General features: G+C 40.3%; 1 protein-coding gene across 6 annotated transcripts in view; it reads right to left on the bottom strand.

Moving 5' to 3' along the window:
* The window catches only part of LOC125762937 (1-phosphatidylinositol 4,5-bisphosphate phosphodiesterase classes I and II), an 89,946-nt gene that overhangs the window by 13,170 nt on the left and 57,463 nt on the right, over positions 1-19,313 (bottom strand). For all 6 annotated transcript variants that reach the window (XM_049425577.1, XM_049425582.1, XM_049425581.1 and 3 more), the window contains 6 exons: positions 9,584-9,717; positions 2,098-2,283; positions 1,077-1,274; positions 814-996; positions 549-729; positions 76-469 (listed from right to left, as the gene is read on the bottom strand). In XM_049425577.1, the coding sequence (XP_049281534.1) occupies positions 76-469; positions 549-729; positions 814-996; positions 1,077-1,274; positions 2,098-2,283; positions 9,584-9,717 (1,276 nt within the window). The remainder of the gene's footprint in view (positions 1-75; positions 470-548; positions 730-813; positions 997-1,076; positions 1,275-2,097; positions 2,284-9,583; positions 9,718-19,313) is intronic.

Below are 19,313 nucleotides of genomic sequence, written 5' to 3'. Positions count from 1 at the left end.
CGAGAAAAAGAAGTAAAAAAGCAACACAACAAGAAGAGAGAACAAACCGGGTCAAAAATTCCACCCCCTTATTACCTGCATTTGTACTGTTATTGTTGATGGCCGGCATGACCCCGGTGGGTGTGTTGATGGTGGTGGTGGTGGTGACGGTGGCGGTAGTACTGTTGGCACTGCTGTTGTTAACTGTTGTGGCATGTGCATTAGCTGCGGTACTATTATTGCTGACATTGTTCCCAACAGTACCACCGGCCGGGGGTAGCTGTTGCTGCTGCGGGCTCGACACAACGGTGCCCTTTTTATGATGATGATGGTGATGGTGGTGATGTTTTTTCTTGTTTTTAATTATAATCTTCCTCTTCAGCAGTGCCGGCGGTGGAAGTTCGACGTTCGATTCGAGCGGATACGAATCGAGCGGTCGGTCCAGCAGCATGTCGCCAAATATCTCCCGACAGTAGTTTGCTATCTTTGCCTAACCCCGGGTGGAAAGATAAACTGTTATTAATGTGATCCTAACACACTGGTGTGGTTACACCCCAAAAAGGATTTACCTGTTGCCGCGGATTACAATGATTCTCGAAGCTCAGTATCACAGGAAATTCGGACGTTTTGAAGGCCGTCTCCGCTATCGCTTCCAGCACATCCTTGGCGCAGATTTCCGGTACGAAGGTGTAGCCGTGTACGATCACCGGCTCCTCAGTGCGTCCGTTCCAGAAATCGAGCTCCACACACCTTTGCAGAAGGAATAATTAAGTCCGAAAGAAGCTTAGCTAAATGTTGCACTTGCTTTACGGTTGCACCGTTGCAGCTACTTACCGACACCCGGCCAGCAAACTTTGACGATAGATTTCGACCGAACTTTTACCGGTTAGCTGATGCCCGGTTAGGTAGGTATTGTGCGATGAGTTGATGAAGTAGTGTGCCATCGGTTGATCCATATCATCGGATAGATCCAGCTTGGTTGCCGCCATGATAGGATTATCCTCCGACATCAGATACCTAACATTGTAATGCAACACAGGCAGCTTTTAGCTAGGGTCTTTAATGCAGATTTGAGGAAGAGAGAAACCAAACCATACCTAAGGAAACCATCGAAGCTTAGCTGTCCCTTTTGGGCGTTAAACTTGTTCGGTTCGTACTCCTGGATGAGATCACGGGCCCGGGCTGTATTGGCGTATGGATGCAGGATCTCATTTAATCGTGGATCCCGCTGAGTTTTGTTCAGGAAATCGACTAGCTGTGATGTGGACATTAGCCGTCGTTTCGAGGTTCCGACTCTGAAATTTGAAAGCACACAAAACACACATGGGTAAACCCCGAAGGTGAAACACTATCGCCCACTCCATTTCCCGATTGACCGGGCCTGCAGTTCTTTGGAAAGATCGATTCGATCGAGTATACGATCCCGCTCATCTCGATAATCAATCTTCGTTTCGGGTGAAGAGATATCGGAAAATTGTTTGCACAGTCAAGTTGTTACTGGCCAGCAGTGCTTGAAGGAAGAAGAAAAAAAACAGCATCTCAAAATGGAGGATAACTTACGACCCATCCTTCACATTCATTTCGATTTCGATCGGGCTGACTTTTCGCCGCACTTTCTTCAAAAAAAAAAAACCGCCCGGTACCATCGTCACCATACACCATCGAAACCTTTTGTTAAGCAAGCAGCAGAGTGCAAAACAAACCAAACCCTAGGAGCGGTTCGTTACATCCATCGAATGTTTAACGACTCAAACTGGAGCAAGCCCTCCCGACCGCTGTTCCCGGCTGCTCGTAGCAAATCAATCACTGTCTTCCGAACGGTTCCGGTGTGATTCGGTGAAGTGTATAAGCTGCATTCGATCTGTTCTGATTACCATCCGACCGGGAACGCTACCACCGTGCTAGTGCCTTCTACCGGGGGGACAATAATCAATATTTGTGGTACTCAGGGAGTACTTTTCCAACCATCGTGCGACTGGAAGATAATCCAAGCTGAAGTACGCCACACTCTGCTTTACGGAACCGTTGCAGACAGATCTATCTACAGTCTCATCTATCGTCCAGTACCCACTTAGTCCGCTAACCACTCCACTACAGCCGGTCCCCTTATACACTTACAGCTCATCGTACACCTTCTCAACCTCAGTTCTTTGGGAAAGGTTTTTGTACAGATTAAAAAAGTCCTCGAACTGGAACTTGGTCAGTGCGAGGGTATCGCCTTTCCCGGACGGCAACCCCGACACATCCAGTGCCTTCTCGACGCGCCTCCGATCGTCCTTGTTTGTGGCGAACGTTTTGATGATGCTGTAAAGACAGATGGAAGAAAGAAGGAAAAAAAAACTCATGAAGAGTGCGGAAAGAACCGAGAATTAAATCGGGATAAATATGCAAACCGAATGTGGCGAACGAGCGCTAGAGTATAATAGGGAACCTGATGCGAAACAACGTCAGTAATCCGATCAACCGCATTTAAGTTGTTTCGAGATTGTTTTTTTCTTTCTCTGTCTCTCTATTCGTTTCACGTTACTCTTCGTTTATTTTTTTTTAAATGCGCTTTTAGCCATTTCTGCTTCTGTTCAATTGCGAACGTATTATAGCATGTTTGGAAAGAATAAATGAAAGCTGACACTTACATTTTCCGCTTGATGTCGATAACTTTCTTTGAAAAAAAGGGGTTTTTTATGTCTCAATTTTCACCTCATAAACAAATCCCGAGAATAAATCGTTACCCGTTATAGAGATTATTTTTCAACAAGTAAAGAAAACCCCCCGTTCTACGATGGATAGACTAACGATCACTTGATCGTTCATCACGCTTAGGGTACAATAATCAACTTTATTGCTTCTAGTTTTCCCACTTCCAAACTAGCTATGATTGCTCTTTTGTGTCCGCTCAACTGCTCAACGTTTGAGGTTCGCATTCGGATGACTTATGGTGAAACATTACGACCCATTCACATGCTCATCGGGGCTGTGCGCACAACTGTTCGCCCGATAATGAAAGTCATATATTTCCTACACCCCAGCACGATTACCACAATCGATTTCGACCACAATTTCACAGTTCTTTTGGGAATAAAACTTGGACGGAAGAAGAAAAAAACTTTTGACCTTTCGCTGGAGGTGTTTTATGTCAGGCGGAAGACAGTGTGTCCAAGGGCGTGTGTCAAACACGCCCCACTCATTCAAGAATGCGTTCAACAATTTCCAGCAAAACCGTCGCTCGCCTTGGAAAGCCTCGCGGGTGCAATAACGAGTCTAATGTTGGATTTCCCGTATTACCGCTTAGCACGTAATAAACGCACCATTACTTTCCTGCTGGCACCTGAACCAATAACGGAAGCATTGGGTCACCGGTGTGACGATTAGTCGCGTGGACGCTTCGCTCCGGAAGGATCCAACCACTGGCCGTTAACTATTAAAGTGCGAACCGTGTGAAGGTCGGAAACTGAGCTGTCATAATCCTCGTAAGGGGCGTTACTTTCCTGGTGGTTTATTAGCCGAGTGTTACATCCGCTGCTTTTCTCCTGGTGGGCCATTATCGGAAAACATAATCCTTCCGGATGCTATTACACGTTAGCAAAGCTTTATCTGTATGAGAAATTTCTCCCCAAAGTGAAAGATTATGTTTTCACTAAAATATTTCTTTCATTCACATGTTTCAATACTTCTCAACCACACAAGCACACAAGAGTGCAACGAAGCGCCTGGACGATCAGATTCTATCTTTAGCGAAGCCAGCCGATAGGTCAACATTGTTTCTCAGCCTTCTAAAATGACCATAAATGAAATGCTAAAGATAGCCCGTTAGCAAACATGACCTGCTTGCAGGCGTTGTCAGTGTCAGCAACATGGAAAAGGATGATCAATATTGAGAATGTTGGGAATAGAAACAAAAGCACAAAACTATAGCTATATGGCAAACATCAGAATAGCATTTTCGATTAAAATTGTGTGTGAATTCTTTTTTCTTCTACATTCCAAATATAAATTTCTGCAAAGAATGCATGAATTACCATGTTCTGGGATGATGTATGTTATTTGCGACAATAATCCGAAAAACCTATTTGGGAGCATGTTTTCCCCTTTTTTCCTGAAACCGGTGTGGGCCGATACAAGACATAAATGATTATGTAGAACAAGGCTGATGGGTATTCGTTTGCAGATCAGACAAATTCATTGTCGTGTAATCAATGATAAACATGTGCAAACTTAAATTATTTTGTGAGCATGGAAAAATGCACGAGAAACAAAATTAGATTTCTAAAACGATCATTATTAATTTTATCTATAAAGTCTGATAAGAATATTGGCGTAAATTTCGATAAGTGATACATAATTCTACGTAAAACAGATTTTTTTTGTATATGTCTGGTATAGAAAACTTTGTCTTTCACGTCTAGTATAGTAAACAACGTCATTCTTCACTAGCACTACTTTATTAAGACAGTAGGAAATAAATACAGGCATTCTCATTCCCATGAGAAGTTAGTCTCAATGTCTACCCAAAAGCTTTAGTAAATCTTTACCAAACTAACTACTGAACACAGGATTCTCCTAACTACACTAGAGACCGAGCTGCTTCGGTTGGTCAAAAGCCATACAGTCGTTCAGTCAAATTTATCACTCTTCTGCGTACCCACAGTGGTAGCCATTATAATTCAAGTGAGCAGTGCACGTAGCCCAAGTCATCAATTCACCTCTACCGCTGGTTCATTCAAACCAATCGACTTAAGATGGTTTGCGGTTTTCCCTTCACAAACCATTATACGTATCGTTGGCTTATAAATCCACCACCAAATTGATTCTTACATTTGTTATATACACATTCCCTTTTCATAATGGCAAATTATGGTCGACTGAGAATCAGCTTACTGGCTGCGAAAGGAATGTTTTAAAACATACCGGACATGTTTTTTTTTCCTTCTGTGAAGGATGCCATTTCAATTTACATTAATAAGATTACAAGCTACCGGGCGTCTCCATCGCTGTACAACCACCAGGCGTCTCCATCTGTGCGTCTCTTTTGCTGTACAACCACCAGGCGCCTCCATCTGGGCGTCTCCATCCACAACCAGCGCTCCAAACGAAAGATACAAAGCAAAACAGCGGCGAGGCAATCATAATGTAATGGCTGCTTAAACAGACCGATACAAATATTGTCCCTTTCTTTCTGTTGTGAAAGGTAAAACAAAAAGCCTTTTCTTGTTTTGAAAGACACAGGTTAACAACAAACCTTGGTACGAAATGAACGCTTTTGTGACAGATCAGCGTGTTATGTTGGTACAATTTGACTTTTATTTAATCAGTTTAATGTGTTGTTTATGTAATTCACACGCAGCTACGAACAAAAACATGTCTTTTGCCTTATGGCAACCTGTCATATAGTTATTCATGAACAAAAAACTCCAAACTAAATGAAGAAAAAGCTCATTTCTGACATCTACATAAGCTGGTTTCGCAAGAAAACAAAGTAGGTCACCGTAAAATATAAAACACAAGAAACCATTTTGGCAATATGCAAGACATGCGAAATTTATAATCTTTCCATCACGGAAACCCAACCAAGCCTCGTGGGAATGAGGAAAAAAAATAATCAGAAGGCCCAATGAGTGTGCGAGCTTTTCCTTGTTTTTTTTTGTGTGCTAAAAATACAACGATTGTCATTTTATCATTCCGTCTCACTACACACCGTAGAACATGTTCCACCATGTACAGACACCATTCTGTCCCTAGTCTTCGTGCTTAATTTCCTTCACTTTCCCTTCCATTACCGTCGTTTCATCCTTCAGTGGAGCAATAATTTCACTCCATCCATTAAAAAGTCCTCAATTTGCTCTCTTAGCCTACGCTCCCAGCACGGGCTAGTACGACCGTACACCGGGCGTACTAACCATTCGAGAAGGTGCTGATGGCCAGACAATGATGGTTGTGCACAAAAATCTTATCACCATTTATGCAACAACACTCGCTGCCAAACCGAGCGTGGAAATCGTATCATAGTTGCTCGTCATGTCGCTCCCGGCTGATGGTAGCTTTCCGGGCGAATGCTGCTACAGCAAAACAGCCATCTTCCCTATTTTCTCATTTTTGGGGACGAGCGTGATAGTACACGCCCGTCAGCTCGGTTACGCGGTGCACCAAAAACTGAACAGAAGGGACAGACAGTAAGGCAACAAAAAAAAATTTCTCCCCTCAGGAAAGAAACCTCACTTGCGTCAGCGAAAAAGATTTGCAACCATTTAGAAGCTTCAACGGTAGTGGAAGGTTTCATCTCTTCAACACGGTACGCTCGGTTCACGGTGTACCCGGTGTGATGAATGCGCGTACTCGCTTACCATTGAACCATATCCCAGGAAGCAACCTTGGAGCCTTTTCATGGTTTTCCTTCAATTTGCGTGACTTTGCATAACTTGTTGTGTGTCACCCGCCGGTCGGTGATGTGTGTGTGTGTGTGTGTGTGCGTGCTCTACCAAGGCGTGGGAAATTTTGTTTCACTTCGAACGAGTTCCTTCATAAGTGACCCATCGAGTTTTTTTTCTAAATAAATCTGGTAAAAATATATCGCTAGAGACGAGAGCGAAAACGAGGGCACGCTATTACTTCACAAAAAAGTCACTTTTTTAATAAGTTTTTCAAGTGGTCTGTTTTGGGTTTCTTTTCCTTAATTAAAATTCTTTCAATTTTAAAATTTAAAAGGAGACATCTTATCCGAATTAAAGAGGTATTTATAAGCTTGATATTTATTTACAATATGAAATAAGTAATTTATTGTTACGATAAATTTGTGAAAAATAAATTTTGTCTTAGTCGAACCATCGAGCACGTCACTGCGTTTCATTAGATGTCGAAACAATAATTAAGAATATTGTTATTTAAAAAAAGTTTTCTTAAGTACACCTTCATATGATATCCGATTATTTTCATTACAAAATAAATTGTCCATAAATCAAATACAGCCTGAAATTAATATCCCGGATATTACAGTGTAATCCCGCAACGACCAAAACAACAAACGTTAATGTAGGAGAACACAACAACAAACCCATTCTCATGCACTGTCAACTGACGTTGCCTTCGTGTTACAATATCCTTGGCCAACGTTGGCGGCTGACAAAAGCCGCGAAACTACTAACTCATCGATTGAATTAGAACCAGGAAGTGACTTACGGAAATGCCTTCAATAACCTTTTTCAAGAAAAATCGAAACCGGTTTTGTCGTGCCGTTGCCCTCATGGAAGCTCCATTGCGTTAGCTCTCGGAAGCCAATCGATCACCTGCGCTAATGTAATTCTCGTGTTCCGGTTGACCAAGCCCATTTATTAACCTACACACACACACACACAGAGGCGCAGTCAGCAGAAGTATTTGCCTGTTGAGAAAGTCTTTTCTCCCCTAAAGTCATTCATTCGGGGTCTGAAAGTAAAACCCCGGGAACCCGTTCCTAATACGGACCAATTCGGCTTTTCCTTGCCGACGGGCGCATCCATAGCTATGCATTAGCTGCTGGACACGTCCTTTACGACGCGCTCGCACACACTAGTAGGAGCTTTTATGTGCCCATATATCATCGCTATCGGCAGACCGGTTAGATAGATTATCTATCCTTCTGAGATCCGTTGTTTCCTTTTGTGGGTGCTTATTTGCAGATATTCTGCCAAATTCTGCCGGAAAAGGTTCGGCTCATATGCTTTTCTTTCGACCTTTCCCTTTCGACGGATTTCATTGCATTTCATTTGTGTGACCTTCGGGTCATATTTTTTCCAACCATTTCTCGATGCCACGCCTCGGTTCCGATCATAATGAAGGGCTGGTACAGTTGGAAGCTCGGTAAAGCTCGAGCGACAAACAGTTGCGTCGGAAGTTGAAGTTGCGAAATCGATTTCCGAAACCGTTTGCATGGAAGCACTTGGATTTGAATTAGGTTTTTTTTGTGGATAGCATTCTGTGTCCGTTCGTAATAGACTTTGCATACTTCAGCCGCGTGAAGTGTTGTTCAAACAAATGATCTCCAAAGCTTAGCGGAAAGAAAGCTGAAGATAATGTATTTTCGTGTTCGGTCGTGAAGAAGATGGAAATAGGCATAATAATGGAAAACATTTCCCGACATTAGTCTTTGAACGTAATGTTTTTTTTCTTCTTCAAGAAATTATGCCAACATGTTGCAACTGCCATAAGTTTTTGAAAAGAAAACAACTAAATTGGATTCATTCTAGCTGTGAAATTGATCATTAGGCTACAGAATGTTGCGGGCTAATTGAGATAGATTAAAATTTGTACACCGAAATAAAGGTTTGCGGGTCATTCAAGACAAACTGCGGTTTATTAGTACAAATTTGGAAACTAGCAACCACATCAAAGAAATTGTGTAAAGGAACAAAGTTTGAAGATATCTAACGACAAAAGAAATTTTGATAATTTAGAAAATTTATAAACACTTTGGCCATATAAAATTTGGCCATTTTTTCTACAATCGTGCTTAAATATCATAGCATCGCTTGAAGGGATAAATATTAAAATAAAAACACATTCATTTTTATCTCCACCGAGATTGTGACCCAACGTAACCCAACCATCAACCAAGCGAATGCTGTGCAGCTTGTGCTGCAGGGCGGAAATTATGTTAATTTTTGCCTTCAACCAACCGCAAACGTCACTAATGCCAAGCGGGAGCCATGCAACAACCAGTACACTTGGACATTTGTGCCAAACCATCCCATAAGGATACGATTCGGACGTGCGAGATGAAAGTAGCCCGGAAGAGGGAGAGAGAGAGAGAGAGAGAGAGAGAGAGAGAGAGAGAGAGAGAGAGAGAGAGATAGAATGAAAATACATCATAAAAAATAAATAAAAAATAAAAAATATCATTTCCAAAGCGACCTAATTTGACACGATAAATTAATATGCACGGTTTGCCCGCTGGATCGGAGAGGTTGGGTCAAAATTATTCCAGTCCGCGTTTCCGGTCACATAGCAATGCGCATCACTTCCCTAAGGCTAGGTGCTGTGGAACCGAGACGATTGAAATGGTAATAAAAATAGGACAATTTTATTTCACCCTCCTTTTCGCTTCCCGATTGGAGTGTGGACAAGATTTGAAACGCACCGAGAAGATCAGGAGGGGACCGAGAAAAAATCTAAACTGCAAACAATCATCGGCCCGATGCAAAGTGTTCGGGGTAAGTGGGTATAAGTAGAAAAATTAAAATAACATTGCGCGTGTTCGGTGGATGCAATCAAAAACGTAAAACTAAAATCAAACCACCACGATACCGACCACTTCACGCCATTCGGTGTGCAACAGGAATAGCTAGTGCAAAGTAAGCATAAAAGAAAGCATACGAAGCAAAACGTTAAAAGAAACATCTCCACCCATTTGCGTCCTACTTCAGAAAAATGAAGTCGTACAACCCTCACCGATGCGTTGGAAGGGAAATGCAAATATTTCTTCACGTCCACTGTCTCTTTTCTGGGCATTCTCGCTTAATCATCTTGCGCTATTTTTGCTTTTTTTCAGTACTGCTTTCCAGCGTCACGCGGTTGCAGGGTTAAAAAAGAAAGATGATTGGCTGTCCCCTCAGTCCGTTCCGTGGGTGCTACTTACTTCTTCACCGGGATTTTGCCAGTTTTGTCAACCTGCAGGCAAAGTTTGGTGTATGCCTTCTGGAGAAACATGATCGCCGGACCGTTCAGCTGGGTCAAGTTGTACGCCATCCGGATCAGCTCGTCGCACCAAAGCTGGGAAAGAGACGGAGAGAGAGAGAGAGAGTGTGTGTAAGATATAATTAATGTCTGTAAGTTCCGGCTTTCGAGGGAAGGAATAAAAAAATTGGTAAACGAACCAGATAAAAACATTACAGATGAGTGCTAAATAAATAGCAACGAACCTTGTGACACACAAACACGCTTGTGGAGGAAAAGGTTTAATTAGGTGCATCAATAAGTGATGTCACTTCACACAGGTGCTGCTCTGTTGAATTTGTCTCTGAATCAAATATATTTTATGATAAAGTTTTGAACCAAAATTCAGCAATATTTATTTATTTAATACGAAAAGTAAAGAATAAATAATAATGGCGTTGATTAAAATTAAAGCAATATTTAAAAATCGAAATAAAAAATTAATTTAAAAAAACACAGAACAAATGAAGGAATCCGTAATTCCAAACATACAGATAAGTGAGTTAAAAATAATCATGATTCAAATATTATTAAACAAAGAAACATCACATACTATCTTAATCTACATCTACTGGAAAAATTAATTAGGAAAGCAACGAGAACCTTCTTCTCAACCTTTAAGTTTCCAGCTAGGTTTACGGCGTACACCCATCACCGTACCAGAATGATGGAGGCTGTAAAAGGCTCAATCTAGCAGCAGTTTAGTAAATTTATTTAAAAAAAAAACCGCTCAACCCAACTACACAAACCATTCCGGTTACAAAAAAAATTGACCCACCACGACCGCGAAATGAAACTTTTAATTAGTGCCATTTTTCAGCTACCAACGCTCGAACTTCTGGTGGTGTTCTGGCAAGCTTGTCGTATTAAGTCGTACGGTGAGGGTGGAAAAAAACCAGGACAAGAGAAGATAAGAACTAACCCGGCATAATGGTGAGTTTACTGACGTCATCAGGACTGTCCAGCATGGCAGCATCGCACATTATACGCCACGGTAGTGGTGTTGAGGCTCTGTGCTGCTGTACGTAAAAGCCGCACACATCACGAACATACCGGAACACGCGTTCAAACGCGTGTGAAAGGTGGACGGTTAAATATGGTTCCATCCTTTCCCCTCCTTTCTGTTTGCTTTACGGTTGTTGTTGTTGTGTTACATGTGGCACAACATCTGCGCATCAGCTCATTCCACGCGGAAATAATCGAATTCTCGGCCATCAGGTGTGGATGGTGGTTCGGGTGGTAAGATGGAGAATACCCCCGCCGATGGAACCCTTATTGATTTTTGCCTCACAATTTCTACGTTAAAACCGAAGCTTTGCACAATTTCCCAGCTCATCAGTTAAATTGAGCTGAGATGGGAAGGTATGATCATACGGAAAAACCAGGAGCTAACTCCATAATGAGCGCTAGAATTCTCGTTATCTTTATGCGTACATAACCGATGCTTATTAGATGGTTTGATGGAAAATTATTGCCTGTAGCAGAGTGATTTAGTAAACAGGAAAAGGATGAAAAAAACTGTATTCAGTGATGTTTATTGATTTGTGAAAAAATAGAGTTTAAGGATATTTTAAGCGATTATAACAAATATCTTACACACGCTTATTGTATTTCTGTAGAATTTTCACAAATAATTAAAACAATTTTCAATTGAACAATATCACACTGACATACATCGATTCGAACCGTTGACAAGTGAGACAAGTTTCGAATACGTTGCTCTACTTTCTATTGAACGTTTGCACGAGTTCTATTAATTGACAGTTGAGTGCTCAGCGTAGAATTCCGTGCCAACCCGCTCTGGTAGGAAAAAGGTAAATATTTTCCGTACCAGACATTGAGCAAAAATAACAGTTCGATTCAATAGCCGTAAGTCACACACAACCAATCCTGTTGCCGAGCGACCACCACTAATGGTGGGAAGGATATGATAGAACCTACTTTGCATGTGCTAAATGTTGAATACCTTTTCGTTAGTGGAGCACGGTATCCACATTGAATGCACGCAAAGAAAGGAACAAAAAAAAGGTGTCCACACACATTCAAACAAACGTATTGGGAAAAGTTAAACCAATAGCTAGAAATGGAAATCCAATGGAAAGCCAAAAAAAAAAGAAACGAGTACTCGAAGAAAACTTTCAAATCAGCTGCACACGTCAGTGATCCCGTACAACGTAGCTGAAGGAATGCCTTTGGAGTCAAGCAGCACACTAGGTAGCAACGAGCAGTAATGGGACAATGAGACACGTTCTTTTGCTTTTGCCGTGTTCCCGAGCTTCCTGACCTACATCAATGTTTATCTACACCGTCCTTACCACGCTGTGTGCCAAGGCACAGCAAATGTGGGCAAATATATCCTTCCTGCACATTGTAGCCGGTGTGGTGTGGCCATTTTGTGCAGTGTAAATCGAACGACCTTTTTGGCTAGCCTTTTGAAATTGACTTTTACGTTGTAGTTGCGGGGTTAGAATGAGGGCATGTGCTGGGAAAAACTTTGGACATGCAGACACACACAAGGAAAAGTTGGTCAGTTTTTGGTTTCACGTTTTTGTGTGCGGAAGTCAGTCGCTTGCATATCTACTGCTACGTTACAAAAGTTCTCGGTAACGAAGTCGACGGGAAATGGACGAAAGAAAAACATCACACACCACATCTTCCACCTTTTGTAGTTGCTTTTGCAGTGTATTTTCATGTTTTTACAAGTGTGTGACAGAGAAAGAGCAAGAGAGAGAGAGAGAGAGAAAGATAGATGTAAATTGTTGAATAGAGATTGGCAGTATTACAAACTTGTATCTCATATTTTCATGTGAATTTCTATTCATGAAATACCATAACCAGTATGAACAATTGCCAAAAGATTTTATTTGTTTTCCTTTGTAGTTTCTCAAGCTTAGCTTAACTACACATTTGATTATTTTTGACTAAATCAAGCACTAAGTAAAGCACTTTACTAGTCATTAATGCAATAAAATATTTAGTTTTGGTCTTTACGAATTTCAAAATGGCAAATTGAATAGATGTCTCATTTTAAAAGCCTTAATGTATAATTTTGGCAATTTAAATGCCAATAATAAAATAATATTTTTTTGCACATTGAAAAAAAAACCCATATGCAATCTTTTATCCGGACACTCGGAGATTTAGTAATCTGTTATATTTTATTTGGACTTACCCCAGGAAATGCATTGTAGTGTTAATATTAAGTTTTTTTCGAAGATTTATCTTATTTTTTTTAATGCAAATTCTTGTAGCCAGAGTTGAAAAATAATTGAAACCTGTTGCTTATAGTCAAAAAGTTCTATAAAAATTATCGCATTGAATAAATCGTTTCTTAACTCAAATGTTAAAAAAACGATCCAAAATCCGCCTTATTCTCAGATTAATTACAACATTAAAGTATGTTATAAATTGTATTTAAGAAATTGTATTATGGCGGACAACATTCAACAGAATGTATTTGACCAGTAAATTACCATAAATAAATTAAATTTGTATACAAAAACAAATTACAAAATAAACATTGAATTTGTGGGAGAAGAAACAGCTGACTGAACAAAAATGCGTTTTTAAAAAAAGCTGTTTTTATTTCACCACCATTCTAGTTGCAATCCAACCTGGTCACAGAAATAAACTCTACCAAGTTGTAACTGCAATCAACCGGAAAAACAACAACGTTTCCCATCCACCAGTTTCACCGGGGGGCGGAATGAAAACCGAATGGCATGCAACATGTTTGTCCCTGTAACCCTGATCCGGGGAACACTGCATGCTGCGATGGAACCGGAATGAGGTTGATTAGTGGCCACGGTAGCTGGATGAAGACGGAGGCCACAGTTTGCAAGCGGAAAAACATTGCACCGTACGAGAAAAAGCGTTTTATCTAAGGAAATAGCAGCAACTTTCCAATCGAATTAAAATACCGGCGGTACAGGAAAACTTTTCCAAGCGCTCTGTTTTCCACTTGACTAATAGTACCCTACGGGTGTTCTACGGGGGCGTGAGTTTAAGGTACACCGACACCGTTTGTGGTGGTCGCTTCTGTACTGTTAACGCTAGCAGCTATCGGTTTAAAGTAAAAGCTTCCTTTATAACTATTGTTCAACATAATTTTATTTTCCAGTAACATAAACATGCTTTTCTCTAAATTACCAAATAGATTGAGCAATTTTAAGCGAAGCTATATTCGAATGTAGCAATGAATAATGCTCAAAAGCAGCCCGATGAAACGACGACAGCAATCCCATTTAGCAAATTTCCACACTCGGGATCACTTTAAACACCCGCCAAGACACATAACTTCCACTTCCATTTCAATAATTACCCTTGCCATTTTTAAAAGGATCCATAATCCTATTATCCTTGAATGCTTGCTCGGTTCTGCTACGCAAAAAGTACAGCCCCCCACCGGTCTCGGGCGTCCGCCTTCGAACTTCCTCCAAACAGTAGTTGTTGATTGAAGTGATTCTAAATTAATCCGATACTCATCAACCTCTTTATCCTTTTGACCCTACTCACGCAAACCGCCAGGAAACATCGGTACAACCCGCTGGAAGCTTCACACTTCACACGTACCGCGGCCAGTCCTCGCGCCCGTTGGCCTTTTTGTCCGAGTGCATTGTCATGGTACCCGGCTAACAGGGCCAACTAACAAAACTCACCCCACCGTTCCATCCAGATACGTTGCACACAAGCGCAAAAAGTGGTTCCGCATAAGCGGGGGGTTTTTGCGCGACCATATTTATCTTGCACTGACAGCCTGGTCCCGGGTACACCGTGCACGATGGGCTTATAAATATGAAATTAGAAATCCTTCACGGTACAGTTTTCTCGCCAGCGTACCGCTACGATAAGAGGACGCAGCAGGAATGTGTCCGGGGTGTCGTGGAGCAGATGCTTGTTATGTGTTTTTGAATGGTACCTTTCAGACTTTCCACACTTTCACGGCTATTAATGCTTCAAAAATGATGTAGTTTCGCTACGTTCAGGGGAGGGCAAATAAGTATGAGAAATGTGTAGAATTTTATTTTTTTGTTTGTTTTTTTTTTAATTTAACATAACTAAAAAAACTAAAACTTGAAAAGATTAACTTTAAAAATGATTGATGAATATTGTATTTCCATAAAAACGTGTTTGAGATACCCAAACATCTTTGAACAATCAGATACATTACATATTATTAAAAAAAGATACGATAACAACAGAAATTTCTATACCTATCATCCAATCTCATTAATGTTTGAAATAATTTAATGCTACCCTAGTTAATGAATAATGATAAAAAATCTGTTCTCCAGTACGAACACCTAAAACAATTAAATCTATTTGGTAATTAAAACTATCTATTCGAAATTGTCCGAAATGTTTTGTAGTTCTAGTGTTTATCATGTCAGAATGAAGAGACATTTTCCACGAAATTAGATTAATGAATAAATTATCTAATTTTAAATTATGTACAAAATTCGATAAATGTCTAAATATTCGTTAGTAAAATCGAAAACTCTCGTCATATACTATTAAAGTGTGTAAGGAAATTTTGTAAGAATTTAAGTTATAAAGATTTAGAAAATTCCGAAGCAAATTATTTTAGAATTCCCAAAAAAATTGTGTTAGACATTTTGAACAGATACTCCAATGGCCTTCAGTTCCAAATTTCATTTAAATTTTGTGAAGCATTCATAAGTAGCGTAGAATGAACCCAAACCATACATTAAGAATCTAATTGCTTTAACACTAGAACTACCAAGCGTTTTAAGCGTTTTTCTTTCTTGGTTAATTTTTAAACAATTCCGAAGAGTTGGAGTATATTTTATTGTTTATTGCAGATCGTACTATCGAATATATATGTAAAACTCTTGTTTCAACTACAGTAGGATTGATTAACACCCAAAAATATTGTGACGAAAATTAAGCGTTCCAGTCAAAATGACTGGTCCGGTAGTTCTAGTGTTAAAACCCCCTTCGAAGGTACAATCTGCCGCGCACATTGTCGACCACTGGCAGGAGTCGCATGCCTTGGCGAACCTGTGCGAGTACACACCCAACGGGTCTCGGTGCGTATGAAGACGCATATTTCCGGTACCGACAATGGACCGATGGCGGTGGATCATGCGAACATGAGTACCGAAGCGGGTCGCTTTTCGCCCGCAGGTCCTACACGACATTCGCGTCTAGCTGCTGTTGCTGATGCTTTTTCTGCAACTGACAGGCTGCCAGATAGCACTAGACTAGAGATTCCTATTAGAAGAAGGGAATGTAGTACCGTACCCTCTCTCGCCTTCCTTTGGCCATCGAATTCTCTGCGCGATGCGTACGATGCGTGGGACGATGTCGTCAGACGTCGGTACGGTTGAGAGAACAAATTTTCCACCGGAACGAACCAAATGAGCGCCACCGTTCGTACCGTTCAGTCTTCATGAACCGGGTACCTTCTCAGGTGTTGATGGCTTTGTTAGAATTGGGACGGTTGGTGGATGAGGGCTGGTGCAAGAGGAAAGTGTTGTGAAATTGAAGCCCTAGACGCACCGTTCCATACCGGCTGGCCATCATCACCTGTCTGCCCCCCCGGTTCGCTCTGTTTTTTTGTTATGCAGCAAGGACGTTGTTGTCGTGAGACGGAAAAATTATGCTCGAACATCGTGTCAGGTTGAATTTTAGGTGATGTTCCCTTGCTGGCACGTTGTTTGTCTAAAAGCGTTTAGCCTAAATTATTTCCAGCGCTTTGCGATTTGCGTACGGTGCAGCAATTGCTGTAGTGGAGCGAACACCATTTTGGCCATTGTCCAATAAGAAGTGCAAATGTAATTAACATTTTCCCTTTAAAAAGCTTTCAACTTATTGTGTTCTCCTTGTTATTTTTCGTTTGTGATAACCGTACCTCAGTAGAAGGACATAAACTATCGCACCAAATCGTGTTTGGCGCTTTCATAATTTTCCCTCCATCGAAAAACAACCCCTTCCCGCATAGCAACAAAGAGACTCATTAGCCTAACGCAACAATGTACAAAAATTATCCCCATGACTATCGTTGCCTGTATTAGTCCATGAGGCTGAGCACATCGAGCCAATCACTTGTGGCAAGCGCAACAGTAGCCAACATTTTCAAATGTGGTTTCTTGTTTTAATCCTCGCCGGCAAAGTTCACGTTCCTTATCACCAATGGCACGGGTTTCTAGCCGTCCCAAAACTTCGCTTTCGGTTCAAACTTCCTCCGGGGCAGATAAACATTAAATTAATTATTTAACTTTCTTCATTAATCAACTTTCGAGATGATTCCTTTCTGCGGGCAGCACCCAACAAAACCGAAGGACAAAAGGTTTTGCAAAACAGTTTGGCAGAAATGTTAAAGGCGAAATACTAAAACCCGTGCAAGTGTCTCCATTGCTGTTATGTGTGTGGTTTCCTTCCGCGATAGGCTAATATACCGGTGGTAATGGTGCCGCGACGGTGACATTAAACATTAAGGGATAAGTTTAGGCATTTAAAGTTTGCTAAACAAGAAGGCATGGTACATGACAAACTACCCAGCGCTGCGAGTGAACTATACTTATTCATTAGGATGATTATTAATCTTTATGCAGATTGTTAGATACAGTCGCTGGTTTTTTTTCTATTTCTATGGAAGAAAAAAGCATTTAGCAAAGTTTGTTTCATAAATCACAGAGACTAAAAATGATTATTACAAAACTTCGAAAATAATGTTTCGTTCTAAATTTTTTACCTTAAGTAAAAGCTAAATAAATGAGGTAAGAGAAAATATAGACCAGTTTTAACCAATTTTTTACATAATTTACTTCATTTGAAATATTTAAATCTAACGTTGGGGTATATAATACTTTCCACTATTTTTTTTATATTTTCCTAATAACAATAATCCAAATAGCTGCTCGTCGAAGGTCCAAACAAAACATTTTTATAGTAGGACTGACCATGGCACGGCCATGTTCCCTATATTATTGCGGAAATGTAAACAAACTTTTTTATATTTTTTTATTTCAAACGTAATTATTTTACATAAATAAAAATGGTACTACTGATCGTATTCTGATACGATCTTATAAAATAACAACAAATCAGAAGTATCGCAATTCGATATTTTCGCAAGAATATTTGTCTGATTTCATCTAAAGATTTAGGCAATTTACTTTGAAATATGATGGACCACATTAACGAAACAGAAATGCTTTCAAATGTACAAAGAGTCCATAATAATTCATTAATTCTTTAACACTAAAACTACATCGCGTTTTAAGCGTTTTTCGCATTCGTGGTTAATTTTTAAACAATTTCGGAGAGTTGGAATATATTTTATTGTGTATTGGAGATCGTACTGTAGAATATATATGTAAAACTTATGATTCAACTACATTACGATTGTTTAACACCAAAAAATAATGAATGAAAATGATGCGTTCCATTAAAAAATTACTGGTTCGGTAGTTTTAGTGTTAAGGCACGAGAAGAGAGCATAAGTATGTATTGCACGCATTTAAAATTATGTTACACATCTTATTTTTAAAATTCCTTAACTTTATTGCACATTCAAATACTGTTCATAATTTCCATTTTTTTTTTGTTAATTGTGTTTATTTTTTTACTTTGCTTAGGGGTTAGCATTCTTACATCAGCTTCAAATGAATGTCAAACAAAACAGAATGATCACCCTAACTCGTCGACGTAATGTGCGCTCGTTATCTATTATTCAAGCGCAAGTACGAAACAATGTCCATTCCATGACACCATTGTCTTCCGCTCGTTTCTCATTAGCAGAACCGGAAGGGGAATTGAAATTACAACTTGAATTATGTGCTCGAAAAGAATGATCGGTACAATCATAATTAGACCTTGCTTGGTCATACCATACTCAATAGAAGTGTTCCATTGAAGCAAGAAATTTCCATTTCGTTAGCATACATATCGTATAGACTTACTTTCCCTCGGAGCTTTACTCAATTTCTTACCTTGTATTTAAAACAATGCCTTCCATTTTGAAATACAATTACAAACCCCATACCATAGCAAGTGGTTCTAACTTCAATACGGAATTGCCCAACATCCTGTACGCTTAGTTTGATGATGGTTCTGTTGGTCTAATCGACCACCCCAAAAACCAACCGATATTTACCGATGCCATCATGTTTCCGGTTAAAAAAAAAGTCACGTCCCAGAGCTCAACTGCACCAGACCGGCACCAATTCGTTCGGCAAGTGGGCTCGTTGACTCCAACACAGAGTGTAAATGCAACAAGCAAATGGTTTGCAGATTCTGGTTCCGGTTTTGTGGCCCAACACAGCAGTAACAGCATTTTGCCTCGAAACTCTTTTGTTTATCTGCAATCGGACATCAACAATTGGTAGCAAATGGTTTAAAAAAAACCTACCAGAGTACCACACTGTTAGCCTGGCAGAAATGGATAAATAAAAAAGAGTTTTGTTGTGCCCAGTGAAGATGGTGATGGTTGAGTGTCTTTTAAGGATTCTTCTGCTAGGAGGATAAGGCTGTAATGGTACATTTTAATTACATCCCTTGGTATGGGAATGCTTCGGCATAATACATTTCCACAATCCCCCTCCTGCTGCTGCTGCTGCTGCCAGCGCATCAACATTGTTACATTTGTAAGCAGTAAATTAATCATCCACAAGCAGCACTTGAGCACG

Source organism: Anopheles funestus, chromosome 2RL (assembly GCF_943734845.2).
Source record: "Anopheles funestus chromosome 2RL, idAnoFuneDA-416_04, whole genome shotgun sequence".
Taxonomy (NCBI): Eukaryota; Metazoa; Arthropoda; class Insecta; order Diptera; family Culicidae; genus Anopheles; species Anopheles funestus.
The sequence above is the reverse complement of the archived record's forward strand: the minus strand, read 5'-3'. Positions and strand labels throughout refer to the sequence as shown.